The sequence below is a fragment of the Bombus flavifrons genome, chromosome 1 (genome assembly GCF_040668555.2).
Source record: "Bombus flavifrons isolate JBK064 chromosome 1, iyBomFlav1_principal, whole genome shotgun sequence".
In the NCBI taxonomy this organism is placed as follows: Eukaryota; Metazoa; Arthropoda; class Insecta; order Hymenoptera; family Apidae; genus Bombus; species Bombus flavifrons.
In genome coordinates this window covers 15,423,305-15,444,212 of record NC_138442.1, presented here as the reverse complement: position 1 = coordinate 15,444,212, position 20,908 = coordinate 15,423,305, and the positions used below count along the sequence as shown (strand labels likewise).

The following is a 20,908-nucleotide window of genomic DNA, read 5'->3' as shown; positions in this document are numbered from 1 at the left end:
GAGATGAAAGATGAAATCGTCAGCCTGGAACTGCCTAATGAGACAGCTTCTATATCAATAATACATATTCCACATAGAAATCTCATTTTAATTTCTGAATTTTATAATTTCAACAATCTTATTCATTGGAAATTCTTATTTTATATTTATCGTATTTTTTACTCTTTGATCATTTCAAGAAATATTATAATGCAAATTTTTTTTCTTGTCACTAGTTTTCACACCTTGGGTGTCTCCCACGTTTTTTCACTAAATATCTATGGCGGCAAGAGACTTTTAAATATTGACTTTTTAACGCCTATACTAGCCAATTCGCAGAATTGATTTCTTTAAATACATATGCTTGGAGAATAGCGTGAAATGAATAACCGGTCTTAGGGTCAGCAACCGTGGTCGTAAACACTCGCGATCAGCTGATGAGATGTCTATCTTTAAGATCACGAGTGTTCCAAGAAATATACATTACGGTACTGGTGGCCCGTTCGTGTAAGTACGCAAATATAAACGTGCACTTTCGATGCTTTGTTCAATGACTAACATCTCTCTCCTTTGTTAACACTGGCAAAGACATTGTGAGTCATTGACATATAGATTGCTCTCAAAGAAATCTATTTAACTCTCTTGTCTTATTATAAATGCATTTTTTAACTCTTAATTAGTATCGTAGTGTCACAAGTACTCCAAAAACAAGTAACTTATCTGAACAATTCAAACGAATAGCACGCTACTTATATTCGCCATCTCCACGCACCATCGTAGCCGCACGCTGTCGTAAATTCTCGAATCACTTTTTCGATTTTCTCCAAGCTACAGTCGGGAATCAGTTTCCGCGTTGGACGTTTACGAGCTGCTTGGCGACGAATAATCCGCGCGACGTAATTGCTACGTGCGTCCCGGCGAGACACGCCGCGTTTGCGTGGCAAACGTTTGCTGGTTGCTGGCGCGGCGTAGCTCAGCGCGACGCTTTGGTATCAGCCGGTGCAATTAGCGTCCGCGAACGATTCATGTCGGGTTAATAAATTGAAAGGACGCAGCTGACCCACGATCGGAAGCACGTTGATCGCGGATCGAGCGTGACGGAGGTGAAACGATCGAGTATAAATTCCTTTCTGTCGGGTTTCTAATCTGGTACCGGTTACGACTGCTCTTCCATTTCGTTGTCATACTTCTGTAATGATTCTTCTTATTGGTATATCGCCTTGCATTCGTGTAGATTTAAGTTATGGTAATTGAACTGTGGTAAAGAAATACAATACAAGATGCGATTGGCCATTAAATTGGCATCTGCTTTTCTCTTTTATATAATCAAGAATATCGTATGTACCATAACAATACAAATATCGGTTATTTAAGTGAGATATGAATATTTCAGATTTTAAATTCATTAGCTTCGGTGTTTCTACATTCTTTTCGGTTTCATTGTTGCTTCTAAACGACTGGTATATGGTATATCATATCATCGTACAATTTTCTGGAAACAATAAATTATGTTCAATTCTGGAAACCAGGTATTGCGCACAGAAAAAGGGAATCCTTTTATAATGGAAATTAGCAGTGTATAACGTTGTTTTAATTAATTAGAGTAATTATTTGTACGAAAAAGTCCAGCAACACTACGAAGTAATTTCCACTATCCTGAACCCAATTCCATCCTTGCTTCTGAATCTTTTCATACGCTTTAACATCTACTTACAACCTCGTAGTTCAAGAGTCGTTGAAACGCAGCCAAAGGATCTTAAATCAAGCTTCGTCTCGGGTGGTACACCCAACTACGCTCCAAAGCATTTCAATGACACACAAAGTGCAAAAACAGATGGAACGAGTTCCGACGATTGGAACGTTCGAATCGATATCGATACCATCGTGGTATCTCCAGCCAGCTGGATAATTATCTGACTATCGGATCTTCGCGTCGCGACAACTCTCGAAGCTCGATTACCTCGCAATGACTTATTCGCAGCGTTAATTGCGCCGATAAGCGCGAGCATACGAACGAGCATTAGTTAGTTTGTTTGGAAACTTTACTTCGTTCTGCTTTACTTCTACTCATTTCTAAGATTTCGTTTTCAATGTACATATCAATGCATCATGACTGGAAGCTTTTACATCGTTATGATTGCAACGTCATATTTTTCAATAAAATTGTAGTGCAAACATTGTGTCTTATAGAGAAATTATATTCTATAAGGTTATATTTTGTTTGAAGTGTTTATTGTTTAAATATATCATTGCGTTTCCAACGTTTCAGAAAATCGACTACATCGTCTTCGTTCTCCCCATTGCGATATTTTTCTTCGATTCTCTTCCGAGGAATTTTTCCGTTACGCCTCCGATATCGTTTTTCTTTCTACTTCAGTAAGTCGCTCGGAGAGTGGAATATCGAGCAGCCATGATCCGACTCTCGATCGACGATCAATATAACTGCAAGAGATACTTTCGATCGCTGCTACGAGCGCAATGTACGCCCACCCGCCGAAGACCCGTTATCGGTTGCTCTTATCACTGATCTTCGCTTCTGGAACGAGCAGTTCCTCGAAACGCCAAAGCGATCTCGTTTCCTCGGAAAATCGTGGCGGTGCCTGAAAAATAATCGACCGTCTGTCGGTGTTTCGAGAAGATTGAAAATCTCCAACGTCGAACTGCTCTTTCCATCGTTCGACAGGCAATCTTTTTTCCACACTGACGTCAAAGGCTTCTATATAGAAGCTTTCAAGTGAAATTGAAATCAGTAAATGGAGCAATACTCCGTAAAATCGAAAGTGTAAGTAACTTTGAAGAAATCATAAAATTTAATGGCTTACGGAACGATAAACAGTTCGTTTCATCGATAGGAATGCGAAGAAATTTGCAAAAATTCATTCTCATCGCTATTATTAAGATCTATCCTGTCTTTTATAAGATCTGTAATCTTTATCATTTCGGTTCTCAAATAATAGTAATGATTTCCCATAGCAGAAGATTATTACGAATCATTAATCATTCAAATATCCACTGGAAACCAAAAGAAATGTTCACACAACTTCTCCTATTCTCGATTGTTCTAATAAAGCGGAACAAAAAGCATCAGCTATCACCAGTGGAAATCCCATATAGGCTGTTATATGTACACGAAATGTAGAACACGCGCTTTCCCATAGTTGAATCCATTGAGGCGCCTTGCTCTGCGTCGAGAGTGGCGCGTTCTCCGATTAAAATTCGCTCACCAATTAGTAGTTTGATCCCGTTCTGCGTCGGACAGTCTGGTCCGCCCTCGACCCTCCGTTTCTACTCGTAAATAACGAGGATCGCGCGGGCGTGAGACCCGCCACAGGGGCTACGTCGATAGCAACGACTAGGGACGGGACGTCTGAATGCGAAAAAGCTGGCGAACTCTCGAGGAAACGGAGAAAGGCGGGTCTTCGTTCGTTTCATTCAAGCTGCGTCTCTTCCATTGCTCCAATCTTGGCTTTCCAATATCCTAACATCTATGTGCATTTTCTTTCAGTAAGAGATGATAACGAGAAATAAATAAATCGAAGCATTGCTTGGAGTAGAAATGAATAGAGTTGGAGATACGAAAGATAGAATGTGATAGGAATCTAATTATCTCTGGACTCGAAACGTTAATTTGGATTTTTGTTAATGCTTGAAGTATATGCAGTGTTGCATATCTTTTTTTTCAATGAAGCATCTTTTTATCTAGCTCTATATACATTTCGTTTTTCTAGTATTAAGGTTTTACGGTCATATGGAAATACCAATATTATTGAAATTTACAACGTATTTCTCTAGTGTTTGCAATAAGAGGAATAAAATCTCGAGCCAATATTCTCATAGTACTGCGTACAGAGAAACTAATCACAAAACTTCTGACGAGTTTCTCAAACAAAAGCCATATAGGATCGACAGAACCTGGTATCAAGCACGAAGCCCAAGATCGTCAGAGGCGCGATCCACGCAGTCTGTACGGACACGTTCGGTACACCAAGCCGCTACGTGATTATGGTTATCACCCGGCCGATTGGATCGAGCGTATTAGCCACGCACGAACTCGCCGCGCGCATTCTAGACCACACTGGCGAGCGACCGAACGAGCGTCTATATACGTATGAACGTATGGAATACTTTCAGACGAGATCGAGATGAGGATTTCTGAGAAAGTTTTCCGCCATGCTTCTAGTGGCACACGCTCGACCCGTGCGAACTCGTCTCCAGTCGCTTCTTCTTCTTTGATCTTTGCCTTTCTTCACTTCTTATCTTGTCGCGTCTCCTGTGACTCGACGTTTCACTGGAATTCGCTCTTAATTGAGACTACGTTACGTACATATGTCTATAAATAAACCACGCTGATATATCGTTGAACTACTTATTCTTGTTAAAATCGAGATTGACAAATTTTAGCGATGTTCGATCAATTTATCAAAGTTCGATTTATCAAGGATTTTTATATGTGAAGATCACAGGGATTCTTTTTAATTTTATTGTCACTTCGTGACTAAATTTTCAATATAAAACGACTAAAAATTTTAACAGGGTTAAGAATTTTAAGCCACTGCTTTGTAAAATATGACTGTAATAGAAAATGTGACTTATCGCGTTCTTTCCCCGTACTCTTCGTATTTGGATATTTTTCATTCTGGACTTTATCGTATTTGAAATCTTCCAATTCGTTTCGAATATTTGCTTTAATTAACATCGATCTAACCAATGCTCTTTTCAAAGAATCATCGCTTTATAGAAAGATTAGAATTTTCAGCACTCAATTGATCCATCTTCAAAGAAACTTTAAATTACAAAAATGGAAAAAGTAGTGCTCGTCTTGATCATCGATCGGATTTCTAAGAATCGCGAGAGATCCAAGAATCGATTGGTTAAGAAGGAATTCAAATCCGGATCCTCGATTTGCCGGACGATTGACCCGGCCGATTGAGCTATCCAGGTCGTCGACAAATTACTTCTTCCTAAGTCTAATGTTTCAAACGGCTGCCGCCCACAATTTCATCTCGCGCCGCGAACCTTCCAGCAAATTGCCTCTCCTTTCCGCGGGTTTTCATCTTCCTGCCGTTCGTTTCGCCAAAGTTAATGATATCCTCGAGTTTCCCAGGTTGTTCGTATTTCGTCTTTCTTGTCCGTTCCGATGCAGTTTTTCTTCTCGCGGTTTTAGTCGTTGCGTGCACCGATCGTTACGCGTTTAACGAGCCACTCGGTAACGCGTTCCCAACAAATCCATCCAGAACGATCGACGGATAAAGTCAGGGCGTGGTTCCGCGTCATTTTGGCGTCGCGATGCACGAAGGGGTCAGCCGTTAGAATGTGTTCCACGTTGGGAACCAATGGAAAGTTTCGATAGAAAATTGCCAGCTCGCTGGGGAAACTGACTTGATAAGAATTGGGATTCTGGTACAGTGATACAGTGGTACAGCGTTCTTTTATTTTTTTCTTTATTTTTAGAGGGGCTGGAAGATTTATGGAAGTCGTTTTCGGACATGAGGTTTGCGTGTGTAAGGTACATACACGATCGCTATTATTTACGATTTTCTGTTTCTCGCGAAGCTTACATTGTTGGCGTGCGGGGCCTACTGTAAAGTCTCTCGAAGGCCGTGGGATCTTAACCCTTTCACTGATAAACTGTGGCTATACTCATTCACTAGATCTGTGGACGAAGATTGGTTTTATTCGCTTTCCACGATAGAATATTCTGCAAAAACGCAGTGTTCGCGAAAATTATATTAATATCAATTTCGGGTAAAGTTTCCGCGAGGTAATTTCTAGGCAATCATCGAGCGACAGGATGTATCATATTTCCGTGTGTACGAAACACGGAAAAAGCGGCATTGCGAGGCGCCGTTCGTGCTTTGCACGTCGCGCATGATCGACGAGCGGTACGCAGAAGTCGATAGTCTGTCGAAAGGTGAAAGATCGAAGGTTAATAGGGGTCGAGCGTTTTTTATCGCATTACCACGAATATTCTGGCCTAAGTAGTGAACACGAGTTGGCCTTTGTGCGAAGACTTTCCACAAATAAGATGTTCCCCTGGGTATTAATCAACGCTTAATACGTTCGCTTACTCGCGCGAATCTGATCCGGGGATACGCGCGAGCAATTTCCGTGAAATCGTTTAACGTGAACGTATTAGAAAAATTCTAGCGCGGTGTAAAACACGAGAAGATTGCAAAGATTCCATGGATTCCGAGTCTACGTTAGCAGGCTTGTTTGCCAACAGATCGTCAGAGTGTTTTACAAGATTTGGATTTTTTTAATAACAAAAAGAGAAAATTCGATGTTCGATTCGATGATTATTTAGAAATATAATATCCATAATCTATATACAATTTAATATTAATGTAATCTATATCTATAATCTATATATAATCTAGTATTTAGATTATAAGCCTAGATTAGATTTCTTTGACGAACGAACGATCCAGAGAGAAATCCCTCGTTCGCTAGACCACTAATCTGTGATTAGACTTCTTCTGATTCCAGCGTCCAAATAGCTGACGCCTGGAGCTCCAGGCAATCGCGTGAAAGTGGCTGTTACTTCCGAAAACCATAAGAACAGAAGAAACCAATCGTACAACAGCAGAACTAAAAAAGAGAAATCCTTTATTTGCTATCCCAGAATCCAGCCAGTCAAACCATGCGCATCTTCCTTTTGTCTAATCCCAACTTTTTAACAACAGACTCTTAAAACTAACCTCTAGATAATAAATAAAAAAAAAAAACTGATAAAAAGAAACGAAAGGAGAAAAAGACGAAGAACGGAGAAGGATAGAAATATCCTCCGTATGAAATCGTCAAATTTCACCTATCAATTTTCAAAATGCATCGACTCGGCCGTCGAAGCGATCGGGCGAATGGAAGGAAACATGATCCAAGCTACCTGTCCGTCGCGGTATGATTATAATTGCAGATCTGGCATTCAGGATCGGCATTACCGAGTGGTGAAATCTTCGTCGCGATTCGCCATGAGAAACGTATAGGGGAATCGATTATTCGGAGAGAGGTGCGCGTATTGGTGCCGTTCAACGACTAATTAAGCGATTATAGCGACTCTCGAGCGAGCTAACGAGTGTTAATCCGCAGCCAAGTCGTGGCCGATAGAGCCAGCGCAGGGTCAACTTGAGCGCACGCTCGCGCGAGCACCGCGATAATTTTACTTATCAGCGTGTTTAGACGAAGCTCCCTCTTTCCAATGGAAACGATCTTCGTTTCTCTTTCTCCCCGTTTAGTTTCCTCCGTCTATTAGTCCGTCTTCAATTAAAATCAATTTCTTCGACACGATGAAACTGAATATTTGTATTTTCAAGTTACGACGATATTTTCTATGTCGCGACGAATGTTATAGGGAACGAGCTTTCAAACAATCGGTCTTGCGTTGATTTGTTTCTTCTTGAAATCATAGGTGTCGTCTTCAAATAGTACTCTTTCAAGATAAATAGGTTCAACAAATAGTACTAAAATACAAATGACTCGACTAATTAAGGATAATTCGGCAATTCAAAAGCATGTTTTAATTCAAGCAAATAACAGATTCACGCTTGTAAAACGGTTTTGTGGTTAAAACAAATCTTTGCCTAAATTCCATTTCTTCAATTAAGAGTATGAAATTGCAGAAACAGTCGCAGTCTTCTTATAATCATAGCGTGCAGAGGTACGATATTAGCCGATGAATTTATTTATTTATTGATTTTATATTACCTTACCTAAGCGCGCTTCGAAGTAACGATATCGGCGCATTTCTAACCGTTAGTTAACCCGTGCGCACATTCGTCTCGTCAAAGAATCCGCCATCGAGCTTAAAAAGGGAAAAAACACCAGGATGCTGAAAGAAACCAACTTATTAAACCTCGCGTACATTCTATCCGCTAGATCCCATGGATTTTTTCTGGCGAAAGCACATCGATTTCCTGGCTCGGTTATTCAAATTACCGTTAAACCGAGCCGCTTGAGGAATCCCTGGTAGCGCGCGTGGATCGCCGGTTACGATGGACGAGCGAGAGTCGCGCGACTGCGATCGTAACGCGCCTGGATCCTCGCGTCCGCAGCAACGGCGAGGCGCGACTAATTAAGCGATTAGCGGCTCGCTAGCGCATCGAGGTATTAATCCGTAGCGTGGTCGCGGTCGAAACGACGGGACACGACTTTGCTTCGTTCTACGAAATAGTAGAAGAAGAAGAAGAGGAAGAAACGTACGAAGAAGAAGACGAAGAAGAGGAGGAAGAAGCCTCTCTCCTGGCTAGATCTTTCTCTGTTAGCGAGCGATCAGCGAGCATCTGGCTCGATCGACGCCAATAATTCAACCGGGTGTCGGTGAATTACACGTTCCGCTACGCCCTGCAGCCCCTTTTCACGGCGCTCGACGTTTTCATTTTAATAGAAATCGATCGTGCTCACAGTCACAGCGTACTCGCGTTATAGCGATGAGAACTAGCGAGCTATATGAAAAAGAAACGTGGATCCATAGAGAGGTAGAAAATGAACGAAGGTGGTGGAGGGGGGAGGGGAGATGAATCGCGAGCGTGCAATTAGAAATCGGAGATCTACGGGGCGGCAATAAATCCAAAAAGCAACACAGCTAATGGCGCACGCGTATTGACGTATCCATCTGACTATCGTTCATCTTTCTCACGAGTCGCGGCGGTACGCATCGTCCGCCTCGCGGCTACTCGCGATCTTCTCGACGCTCCCCTCTCTTGCAACCCCTTTTTTGCATCTGCATCTCCTCCTCCTACTCTTCTTCTTCTCCTCCTTCTTTCTTCATTATCATCGTCGTCATTTTCTTCTTCTTGGTTTTCTTCATCTTCGTTATGTTTATTCGTTATTCTCCCTGACTTGCTTATTACTCGGTATGTGAAAAGGATAGCGGATCAAGCGGATTCCTGTCGGCGTGGCGGCGGCTCGCAAGGTGGAGTGGACGCGCGTCGTGAGCATAAGTACGCTTGATTTACGCTAAAAGCCGAGTACTCGGCCCCAGTTCGTTCAATCTTTATCGAGGGGGTAATGCGATGATGATGGACGAGCGACGATTTGTAGAGGCAGAATGCGCGCCACGCCGCGTCGGTCCACGATATATGCGCCTCCGTCGTCGTGGAACGGTTATTATTGTAACTCGATCTCGGGATACGGCGTCGAAGCCGGGTAGAAAGCGCTGGAATTTCGTAGGCCTCGGAGTACCATCGGGGCAAACTTGCCGACGGAATTGTTTTGGAGGGGCGCAACTGGCATTTTAGTCTGTTTCGTGGGAATCGAAAGCGATGAAGTCATTTCGCAGGGGTCGCCGACATGTTCGGCCAGATACCGTGATCGATCGTTAGAGAATCTGTCGTAGTGAAAGTAATTTTTTCGGTGGAAAATGATTTCACGTTGCGATGACTTGTAGGAACAAGTACTCAGGACGATTTCTTAATTTTTTTTTTATAAAGAACCATCACAAAAATGCTTCGGAAAATGTCGTTAGATTCTCCAAAAACAGTTCTGAACTATGGTCTTAACGATTTTCGTATTAGATGTAATGGTCAAAGTTCATAAAATTTGTGTGTTTTAGAAGAGCAGGAGGATTTATAAATTCATTAGCCAAGAGGGTTAAATCCTTTCTCAAACTCTAAGGGATTACAGCAGGTCTGAAAGGTTTTCATTAAGAGAGAACCTCAGTGTCCCAAAAGTTTGATCTTCACCAATATGCTTTCACCTCGTAACATCCAACCCACGACTTCTCTCCATTATCCATTCTAATTCGCTTCATCTCACTCGTCAACCCTCCGGAGGTTTTGTCCGGACGCAAAATTCCTTCGATAAACGTCCATCTACCTTCCTCCTTCCTCTCTGAATCCTAGCGAACGACTGCGAACGCAAATGGGCGCACGTTTCCACGGAAATACGTGAACGGTCGCCGAAGGCTGCATAGAAAATCGGGAAGCGACCGAGGGAAGAAACGGGCACGGTTAATCGTGTCGTAAACATCGAGAACGGTGCTAGCCGACGTGATTTCTCGAAGCAAGGAAATGCAAGATCGCGCTGCCCGCCGCGACCTTTTTTAACGATCCGGCGCAGCCGCTCGGATTACCATAACCGATCGATTACCGAGCCTACTACGAGCGCAGAGCGGTTTCACCGCTCGATGAAGACGTTAAGGTACGCTCTAGGACTGCCTGCAGCCCAAGAAGGCCGGCATCGTCTTTATGTCACGAGGAGCACCACGAGCGTTTTCACACATCGCACCTGGACAGTGTTCGTGAGCCAGACTTTTTTCTTTTTCGTGGAAACGCTTGGATACGTAACATTATTTCCGAGAAATGCCCGGAAGGACGTGATCGTTTGTGCTAATGCAGAAACAGGTAGTTACGCGTTTATGGAGACTGATGTCGTGTTTCTGGAGACGCGTTTCGTGATTTTCAGCAATAAGGAAGACTTAATGATACGAATGTCAAAGGAGTTCAATCGTAGAAAGATGAAATATTCTAGGATAATTTTGAGGATGAATGTGTGTATCACGTAGCATAAGCAACAGCAATATAAAGCTTTAGTATTAGGTTGTCCGAGAAGTTTCTTTCGTTTCATAAGGTGATAATAGATGAACAACAATTTCTGTTTTATATTATTTTATTGAATTAAGTATGATCCATTTCGTTTTATTTCTATTATTATGTTCGTGCATAATTCAATAAACTAATATAAAACAAAAAACATTGTGCGTTTATTATTTCCTTATAAAACGAAAGAAACTTTTCGGACAACCTAATATATACGTACTAGAGAAATTTAAAAATTCCACTTTTTTTATATCGATGCTTCAAACGAAGAAGTATTTTTCAATTTGTTACAAAACATTAAAGTTGTCTTTCTACATCGTAGGAAATTTCTTTCTTCCGGAATTGATCGAAGGAAATTTGTCTTTAGATAATCAACGAATCGATCTTTCCAAACTAGGAAAGTTTCATCTTCATAAGCCCAAGCCTGCTATTCGATGATCAAAGGGATTGTATACTGTACAGCACGTGTTACATGTCAAAAGTGTATTAATACTGGTAACCCGGGAATTCGCAAGCGTACACGAGTTTGCCCACTGGCATTGGGCATTATCATCGCCTTGCCATGTAATCGCTTGTATAACTTACGCCACTATGAATTATCATTAACGCCCTGAGCGATCACCCTCGGGCAGATTTCGAGCTGTTGCTCGTGTGTTCATTCGTAACGGCACGCGTCAGAGGTACGTGATCACGCATGTCAGTCAGCTTTCCAAAAGAGACGAGTTAAGCTTCTCCGGTTTCTTCTTTTCAATAAGAAGGTAAAGAATCATTCCATCAGAAATTCGTGCATTCCACGTCGAAACTTATTAATATCAAATTATTTTTATTGTTTTCGATCCATTTCTATCCTTCAATGTTAAAAAATATCTCAAAGGACAAAACACTACCAAATGCTTACTGAAATGCGTGATTTTTCGATTCAATCGTACGTCGAACACCTTTTTAAAACATTGAAAATAACTTTCGCTTGCTAAAATGCGGGCAAAACTAAAATATAGAAATTAGAGGATTACAGAAAGATCGAACATCCATCTAACTCTAATTCCCATATCGATCGCAATTGTTGTCATCGAGTAACGAAAGCGAAACCAACTCTAAGGAAGAACGTGGTTGAACCGTCCAAGATCGTATCGCTCATATATCGAGTCTAATCGGTGAACAACGACAAGATCGCGAGGTAACATCGGTCGTGCGTCAATCGAACGATCCGATCGACGGCGGATAGCGTCCTTGTGCATCGATATCCGATTCCACGTCGCACTCGCGATTAAGACAATAAAATTTTACGACGTTCTCTATTTCATTTGTCGCTGATTATACCAACGATTCGATCTCGGCCCGTGTTTGGCTATTACATTTTCATCGATATACAGAGTCAGCAGTCAAGCAGTCAAGATTTTACCGGAAGATGACCTACTCCTGGTGGCGCAGATAGGCACGGCTAAAAGCCGATCATTTAATAACTTATACGTCAGTTCTCGATTACGATCGACCGTGGTGCCAGCCCGAATCGGATCACGGTCTGTAATCAAATGCTGTTACCGACTTTTATTACGCCGTTAATGCGGGACGATCGGTTCATGGATTGGCTCGCGAATGCGTCCTGCGTTCCTTGCTACGTATTTTGCAGTCACCAGTGCCTCGGTGTGTGTGTGTGTGTGTGTGTGTGTGTGTGTTCATTGTGCCGCGAAGAGTAGAAAGGAAAGTCTTTAATCGATACGGTAAATTCGACCCATCTCGAAGCACATCGTTAAGCCTCCAATGTGTTTATGGGTTGCACGAACGATTTCGAGGGGTAATTAATTTTTCGAACTTCTGTGTTACAGGTTGCATGGATGCCTACGGCAGACCCGTTCTCGAGTTCGAGGACGAGCCGACCAGAAGGGAGACCCTGTCTGTTAAGGAAGTGTCGTCGTTTCTACTCTACCTCGCCCGTTTGCCCAGGTAATTACGTAGCTGGCTTACTTTTGATTATTTGGACGACAAATTTGTTATTTTGCCAAGTGAACGAACCATTAAGTTATGCAATAAGTAACAGGAATTTTTCAGTATGTACAGTCTCGTTTGCATCGTCACGTAATGACAAATTAATTTCACGCTAGGAGAATAAAGTTGACACTGGTTAACTATTTACGTTATAAAGGAAAGTAAATTGTGCCATATCTGTAAAATGTCAGGTGTCGGGTGAGTTATGAATGGGAGTGTTCATTAGGTGAAAAGGAACAAGTATCTGTACCGGTAATTAATCATCGGTGTATTTTCCTTTATTTTCAACATTTTTGCCATCTTTCTACTAAGTTTCCTATTCGCTTTTTACGAAACCCCGGTTGTAACGAGTTCCATTACTCCTAACAAATTATCTAATATCTTTGTATCCCACGATAAGGAAACTATGTACAAACAGACTGTAGAATATATCCAGAAATAAAGACATATTTCGTTACAAGCTACTAGATAGAAAATAATAATTCCAACGTGATACTTCGTTAATCGATTTCCGATATTCGATAAGTACTCGCTATGCAGCATCGCCATCCGTATCTTTCACGCGTTACGCTCGAAATCAAGGATATATTGCGATGACCGCTTTTCTCGGCAATCACCGTGGAATAATAACGGCGATTCATTAATCCACTCGGCGAGGAACGAGCTTTCCAGCCGGACGAACATGATCGACGACGGTTTCCGTAATAATTATAATTTTCCATGGCCGCGACATCGACGACACGCCCACCGTAATCACGGACAAGGTGCAAAATCGCGACTTGAATATCGTGCTTCAACTACGAATTTCCTAGACGTCAGAGCATGGCCCGTCCCGCGAGACAAATCGTGACGCGGTTATTAATTAACCGAGGGCGCGACGTTTTTTCTAATTAGCCCACTGGGCCGAGGCTAATCGGAATCCAGTTGAAAAATGGCTATCGTCGGTAATTACCGTGCTTGTTGCTCGATAATTCAATTACGCTGATAAACGACCGGCCTTATCGGGATTTTCAATCAATCCATCGTCTCGAAGGACTAACGAGGACCTTCCTCGTTCGACGTCCTCTTCACGTGGTTCAGAGTTCGTGAAATTTGTATGATACTTCGACCACGCGTCTAGCAACGTCGATCGTTAGAAAGCTTGCTGCTTCAGCGACTGACTTTAATGGTGTCATTAATATTTCCACGAAAACTCTGTCACAATGTCCGTACGTCGACCGCGTTGTTTGCATAAATTCCCAAAGGTGAAACTCTACCTACGTACAAACGTTCGTAGAAATTAATTTCCATGTTCCGCGCGCTGCCTTCTATTCTTCTCTGTCGAAATCGCGAGTTATTATCTCGCGATTTCACACCATGTACACATTGTATTTACTAATCGCTGGTAATTAAGCTGACGAACGACGCGCAGATTGTCTCTGGTCCGGCCCGTACCGAGGTGCGATAAATAATCGAAACGGAGAAACAGGTGTCGCCCTTTCTCTCCAGGCGAATTCTTTCGCCGCCGCGAGCGAGCTGGGCGAATTTTCGATCGTATCGATGCACGGCATTAAAACGGTGTTCACGCAGTGCTGCGAGTAGGTGAATAAAGGCCCGGTGGAACGGGAAAGGCGGTAAATCATGCGCCACTTAACGCGTCGGGGAATAGAATTTTGAATAACGATCGTCCATTATCGCGGCGTATCGAGGAAAGCGTGCAACACGAGGAAACTGAATATATTTCACATTACATAATATGTCTATTGTTCGGAGAAAGTGCATATTTCATTGATAAGAATCGAGCATAAAGCCAATTTATTTTATTGCTATCCTTGCCGTGCCGTTTAACCGAGCCGCCGCGGCTCTCCGATCGATCGAGACCCTAGGATCTCTGCCAATTCTGCCCGCTATTGAAGCAACTCCAATAGCCTGCCGTGCAATTTCCTGATCGAGAATCGATGTACGGTATGGCGATATTTTACGTATCTCTGGCAGCCGATGCGACTTTTTCATTTCGCAACGATTCTTTGATGACCACTTCGAAAATTGCGGTTTCCCTGACGAGCTTTGGGGAGCTCGACTATATCGAATTCGTGAGCTGTGATTGAGAATACGAATATCTTGGATAGAGCAGAGAGAATATTTAATGGCAAAATTATCGAGAGTTTTAAAATTTTCTTTCTTCATCCCTCTTTCACAATTAGTAAAATCATGACTTCTATTCCCATACTCACAATGGGACTCGATCGATCTTCGGAAAAGTTCCAACAACCCAGAAGCAATCTTTGTAAGAGCTACGTCGAAACATCTATTCCTGCTATTAATTTTGGAGAACTTAACCGATTAAAATCACATAAATTTCTTTCGAGTCTTGGATGCTCCATCTTCATTTTTTTTTTAATTTTATTGTTTTAAATGGTACTACCGGAATCTCGAACTTAGCTGAAAATCGCGGGCCACAAGCTTTACAAACGCAATTCGATCCTTCCGCGCGATGAACATCTAAACGAGCAACAAAACAGCTTCCACCCCATAAGCTTCGATCCAAAAGCGGCAGCAGGCCGATGAATTATTTAGTACCAAGCCGGCAAACGAGCACGATACCCCGGCAGCGAGCCGTGCCGCGACCGTAAACGCCCTGGACGCGTTTTTTTCTAGCCGGTCGATCGCGATTAAGAACCGTTTCGATCGGGACGAGCTCTAAGCCTTCTGGTCGATTGTCAGCGGGTCGGAGGAATCGAAAGGCGATCGTAAAGGATGTGGCCGAGTAGGATTCGCGAAGCAAGGTCCTCTTCCTCTCGAATCGGTCGCTCGTTTGGCCGCGTTCGCATGCTACCCAGCTCGTAAAACATATCACGTACGATAGCCACGGCAGCCTATTGCGGTATCGTCAATCGTGCGGCTTTATGATGCCCCGTGCAACCGGACGAGCAGCAGAGAGAAGAAACTATATTCCGCCCCGGGGCTCTCCTCTTGAGAAACGTCCTTCTATCTTTCGATATCTACTCAGCCGTTTCATGCGCGCGGAAATGGGAAATTCGAGGTGAATGGCCTCGTCGGAGCTGTGTTTTGCTGAAATCTTTCGGTCTTGTTAAGATTCTATTAAGATCAATTTGAGAGCTTAAAAAACATTGGATGTTGCACAAGGTGAATAGCGAATATCTACAAGATCGAAGGGCTAAAAAGGTAATATTTACGTCTTCTTCAAGAAAGCAGTGTTTCCAATAGAGTTGAGAAAGCATGTGAGAATAAATGGTAGGAATTAGATAGAAGAATTAGTTTCGCGTGTCATCAAGAGGAATTCTGTGGCATCCACGGTCGGAATTATGCGGAAAATCGGAGGTGAGTTCGAATCGCGAGACAATCATTACGAAAGAATTCCGAACAGCGATGTTCTGCGAGATTGGACATAATAAACGCTTAATAACATGCGTCGTGAATGTAAAATACATGCAATTAATGCCTCTTGACGGCGTTTTCTCATGGCGAATGGGAATGACTTTACGCGAAATTTCAAATATCAGGTCTGGAACGCGTCATCGCGCAAATATTCCGTCAATATGCAAAAATAATGTTCAAACCGGCAGTTTTCCCATACATTTTTAAAAGATTCTTCAGGAGAGAGTTGTGAGAATAAGTAAATGCAAAAATAGTGCGAGAATACTTTGATATAATACTTTGGTATACAGTTTGATACGAAACTTCCTTGATGTTCCATAAAGTTACAAGAATCTTTTAACGCAAAAAAACGACCAAGATTTTAATGAATACCCGATTAACTCCAGTTAATCGAATCTATTGACTTCAACGTGAATTCCTATTACGTAAACGAAAGGTAATAGGCAATAGGAAGAATCAACGAACTCCATTTATCTGAATTATTTGTCCCACGGCACAAATTCAGCTAGATGGATAAAAGTGAAATCACCAAAACCAGCCATCAATTATCAGTACCTCATTACTAGCTACTTATTTCTACATATACTGAGGGTATAATAGAACAAACCAACCAGCTCAGGATCCACGATCGAACGTTTCCCACGATCATCGGAGACAATCGAACACGATGGTGCGTTTTCACCTGATGCATCCCTGAAACGGGTACGCGGAAGGTCGTCGGGGTTGCGAAAGTTTCTGGTCTTTACGCGTGTCCATTATTGCCGGTCGTCTATATTCTGCAGTAGCGAAGAGGAAAGTCGCGAGTACCAGGCGCCGCGCCGTTGGAATTCGCCGACGAAAGCTAACAGTGTCATAATGATCCTCTGAGCGGAACACGATCCCCATAAATCAACGTACCGGTTACGCGGGATTCATTAGCGTTTTTCCTCGTTTGTCACCTTTTTTCTGGCAGTGTGGCGGCGCGCGGCGCAGTCTCAGTGGGAAAGCGCAAAACCGACGTTGACATAGCGGTAGGCCAATCTATCGATGGCGGATTACTTCGCGGATACAGGCTGCAGATTATTTATTGATCGTACGACGACAAAACACGGATCTTGTGTGAAACTCTGAATTTTCACACGTATTTTTTACTTTCTATTTCCTTTTACTTAGATTAAGTCTGCTTTGAATATCGTGTTAATTGTTGGATGTCTGTCTTACGTATGTAGCGGATGATCGATCACTCGGAAAACAAGTTCGAAGCAGACCCTAAATAAAAGATAAAAGAATGAAAAATACGTGAGAAGCTAATCTCTGAATTTTCACATGAATATATATATATATATATATATATATATATATATATATATATATCTTTTTTATTGAAGTTTAACTTGCCTAGATGGTTTGTAAAGTATTTTACGAAATGGTTGATCAAATTCAATGACGTGGAGAGAACAATTTTCTCTTGGGGTCGATTGAAACGCGGCGATAATTAATATACATCCGAGATAATAAGTTCTGATGTATGTGATTTCGTGTTTCTTATGCAAAGTGACATACTTATTACTTGATTGATGAATTGTTGGGAATTTTGTTTCCGCGGATATATGTCCAATATATCGGAACATCTTTACTCTTCAACAAAGTTAGTTAAATCCCTTTGATAAACATGTTTAATAAATATGAGAATGATAAGTGGCTTCTAGTTGACGAATACAAAGTTCAATCTGTCGAATCCAAGATATTCATACAGCTGTTTATTGATTGAGATTCTTAATACCGGTAGGAGAACGCTTTCAGCAATTAATCAGTAAGAAAAACAAATCATCCAAGCGTCGATGAAAAACGTTCAACTCCTCTAACAGTTACCATAGTACGGAAAAAACTTGTCCCACATTTTCTATTCCACTGAAAAATCTACCTGGCGTAAATCGTCACGCATTAATGGAACTTGTTCGTTAATGAAAGAAAGCTGTGTGTCAAATGGACAGTCTAACTAGGAGAGGTATCATTTACCGTATCAACGTTGCAGCGATAGCAGAGCGCCTCTGTTAATTACCGGTTGTCGCGATTTATTGGTCCAAGGTCGAGGATTTTCACTTCTATCAGCTGCTTCCTAGATTCTGTGGGCGAAACCTGTCGCGTGGCTAGAACCGGAAAAATAGGATCGTGCTTGCACGAAGAACACGCCTCGATCTCGCGGAGATCGAGGGTGAAGTGGCGAAAGTTCTGAAATACGCCACGTGTCCTTGCGAGATTGCGGTGCATTCGCGATTTCGATCGTCTATTTGTTCGCAATCCTTTTGTTTATTCGCACTTTCTTTTCCCCATACTTCTTTATTTGCATATTCTCTTTGTTTACAATTTATGTTTATTTCATCTGTCTACATCTACTATTTATCATATGTCAGACATCTTCGTTTGCAACTGCAATTTGTTCATGTGCATCTAACTCACCACTTAAATAAAATTTTCGAAAAATTTTGAAACGTAATTAATGAACAATCCATCGTATCAGTACCTATACCTAGCACAATTAATCAAATCTTTAAAATCCCATCACAAATGAAATTCCTTTCAATCCTCATATCCCAGCTACTTAATAATCCGCATCAAACTCTCCTAACAATTAGTCGGCTCACCGGCACGATAGCGGTTTAAACTCAAAACTATCCGTGCAGCTGGCACCTCGTCGCATATCGCATATCGCTCGAGAGGGAGTCACGAAGTCCGGAGATTGCACGACGATAGGATCGCGGGGGATCTGTTGGCCGATCCAGTTGTGCACCTGACCGCATTTCTGCATGAGTTATGGACGTGCATCAATCCTTTTAGCCAAGCTCCTACCATCGGGCTCTGATCGTCCCTCCCGCGTCTCCCAACCACCCTCGTGTTCGATGGTAACGAGTAACGGGTTCGGCGAAACGTCCCTCGTTGCTATCTCGCTTTTCCCCGCAGGACCAAGATCTAGAACTGCAGTTTGTCGACCCACTTCCAAGATCGTATCAGATATTCGAGCATCTCTTTTCCTACCGTTCGCTCGTTTTCCTCCCATGTATTACATCCTTCTCTATAGTGTTCTTTCTCTACCTTTTTTCGCTTCGGTTGCTTTGACTCTGTTTCGCCGGATTGTTAAGCACCCCTGTCGTTATTTAAGATTTCGAGATTAGGGGGATCCTTTCTGGTCTCTGGATGCCGATGGTGGAACGCTGATTTCTTCAAGTGGCGGTACTTTAGATCGTAGTGAATTTGTACTTGTGTGTGTAGATCGATAGGGCAAGAGTGAAGTTTTTGGGAGCTAGGGTCGAGACGTTGGAGATAGAGGAATTTGGGAAGTGCATCTGGAAATGCCAATTGGACTCTTTAGTGGTCGTAGTTGATTAAGTTAATGATAGGTAATAAAGGAAATCGCTTCTATGGGAAATATCGTACGAGGCTATAGAATAATAGGGAACAGTGTATCGTATATCTTTCCAATTTATGTGCTTGGACGTGAACTTAGAAACTTTGCTATTGCTTGAACAAAGAAGAGTAGAACTGGTTCATGAATTAATCCCATATTTTGTGATTTCTGAGAAACAATGAACGTCTATATACTTCGCCGACTGTTCAACATACAATATGTATACATAGTTGGCGTGTGCAGCATGATGTTATTGCATGCTCGACTGGCATAGGTGAAGTACATTGGTCAGAACACGGAGTTCTGCTTCTACTTATCGAACTGTCTGTGATTTCAATGCGGAGATTTGTATGTTGATTGGTCGCTACAGGCATATTAAGAGCTCGACGGAGCGTTTCGCCCGACAATCGTCGTGTCAATGGGACATGAATGCCCTCTTATCGGAATTTTAAATGAGTTGATGTCGAACGACAGGTTGCACAAACGCGGTAGCCTTATCGAAACTCTATTGCGTATATCATTCGACAACTATCAAAAACGATACAATTTTTTTATATCTTTTTCAACACGAAGCACTCGAATTACTTTGAATCGGGAATATTCATGCAAAAGTGTAGTTACACGTTATACGTAAGTGTAGAAGTGAAACTAACATGGAAACGCACAGTATCGTTTACTAACGAGGAAACGAATATCTGAAACGATGTGCATACAACATTAGAACGTAATAAGTATGTATATTGGCCTTAAATTTTAGCCATAGACAGATATGCGAGGTTTAATAGGTCGTAATTCTTTGAACTTGATGCTCCACTTATAAATCCCACGATGGTTTCGTATTTCGCATTTCATTTGCAGAAATATCAGTTGACCATGTTAGCAACCGTTGATTGAATTTTACTTTCACTTTCTATAATTTTCTCTTATATATTATAAAAAAGAGAAAGAAATTACAGATAGAATAAACTAACATAAACGAATGTTGTTCGTGCTACTTATCTCCTCGATAACAATTCTAAAAATATCCAAGAATAATTCATATATCTTTCGATGCTAATGGACTATTGTCCTGACATCGTCGTTGGCAAATTTCTCTACGAAGATGATACTAATTTGCATACATTCCACGACAATATCGCAATTACGTAAAAGTTTTTATCGTTGTCACGACCTGAGAACTATGCACTGTCCTACCAGGTGTCGCGTTTCCTTTGATTGTTTTTTTCTTGCATATTAATTTAAACACTCAGCACTGAACTCAGCAGATCTGCACTGTTAATAACGCGTAAATAACTGTCTAACCAGTACCAGTTTCAGTACGATACTCTAATCGAGCTAATCGGTTTTCTACGAAACTCCAGTACCCTCGATTCTAACAAACCACAAACTGGAGCATCGCGTACGTCGCTAGAAGCCGAATCCAAGATAATGTACATTCTTTACAGAGCACCCTACTTTTATATCGACGATAAAGATATAAAAAGGAGAAGATTAGAAAAAAAAGAAAATCAGAAGGAGAGCACACTTATGAAAAGATTAAAAATTGGAAAAATTTGAGAAAATCGAGGTCTCCACTCCTTTAACCCAGTCCGCACGAACGGCTGCGGTTTTAAGTACACATAGGATGGTCTATTGCGATTTCAAACAC

The 20,908-nt window shown here is 41.9% G+C and overlaps 1 protein-coding gene across 4 annotated transcripts in view; it reads left to right on the top strand.

Moving 5' to 3' along the window:
* LOC138178349 (uncharacterized) overlaps positions 1–20,908 on the top strand; it is a 303,819-nt gene that overhangs the window by 188,435 nt on the left and 94,476 nt on the right. For all 4 annotated transcript variants that reach the window (XM_069110111.1, XM_069110121.1, XM_069110102.1 and 1 more), the window contains exon 7: positions 12,338–12,455. In XM_069110111.1, coding sequence (XP_068966212.1) covers positions 12,338–12,455 — 118 coding nt within the window. The remainder of the gene's footprint in view (positions 1–12,337; positions 12,456–20,908) is intronic.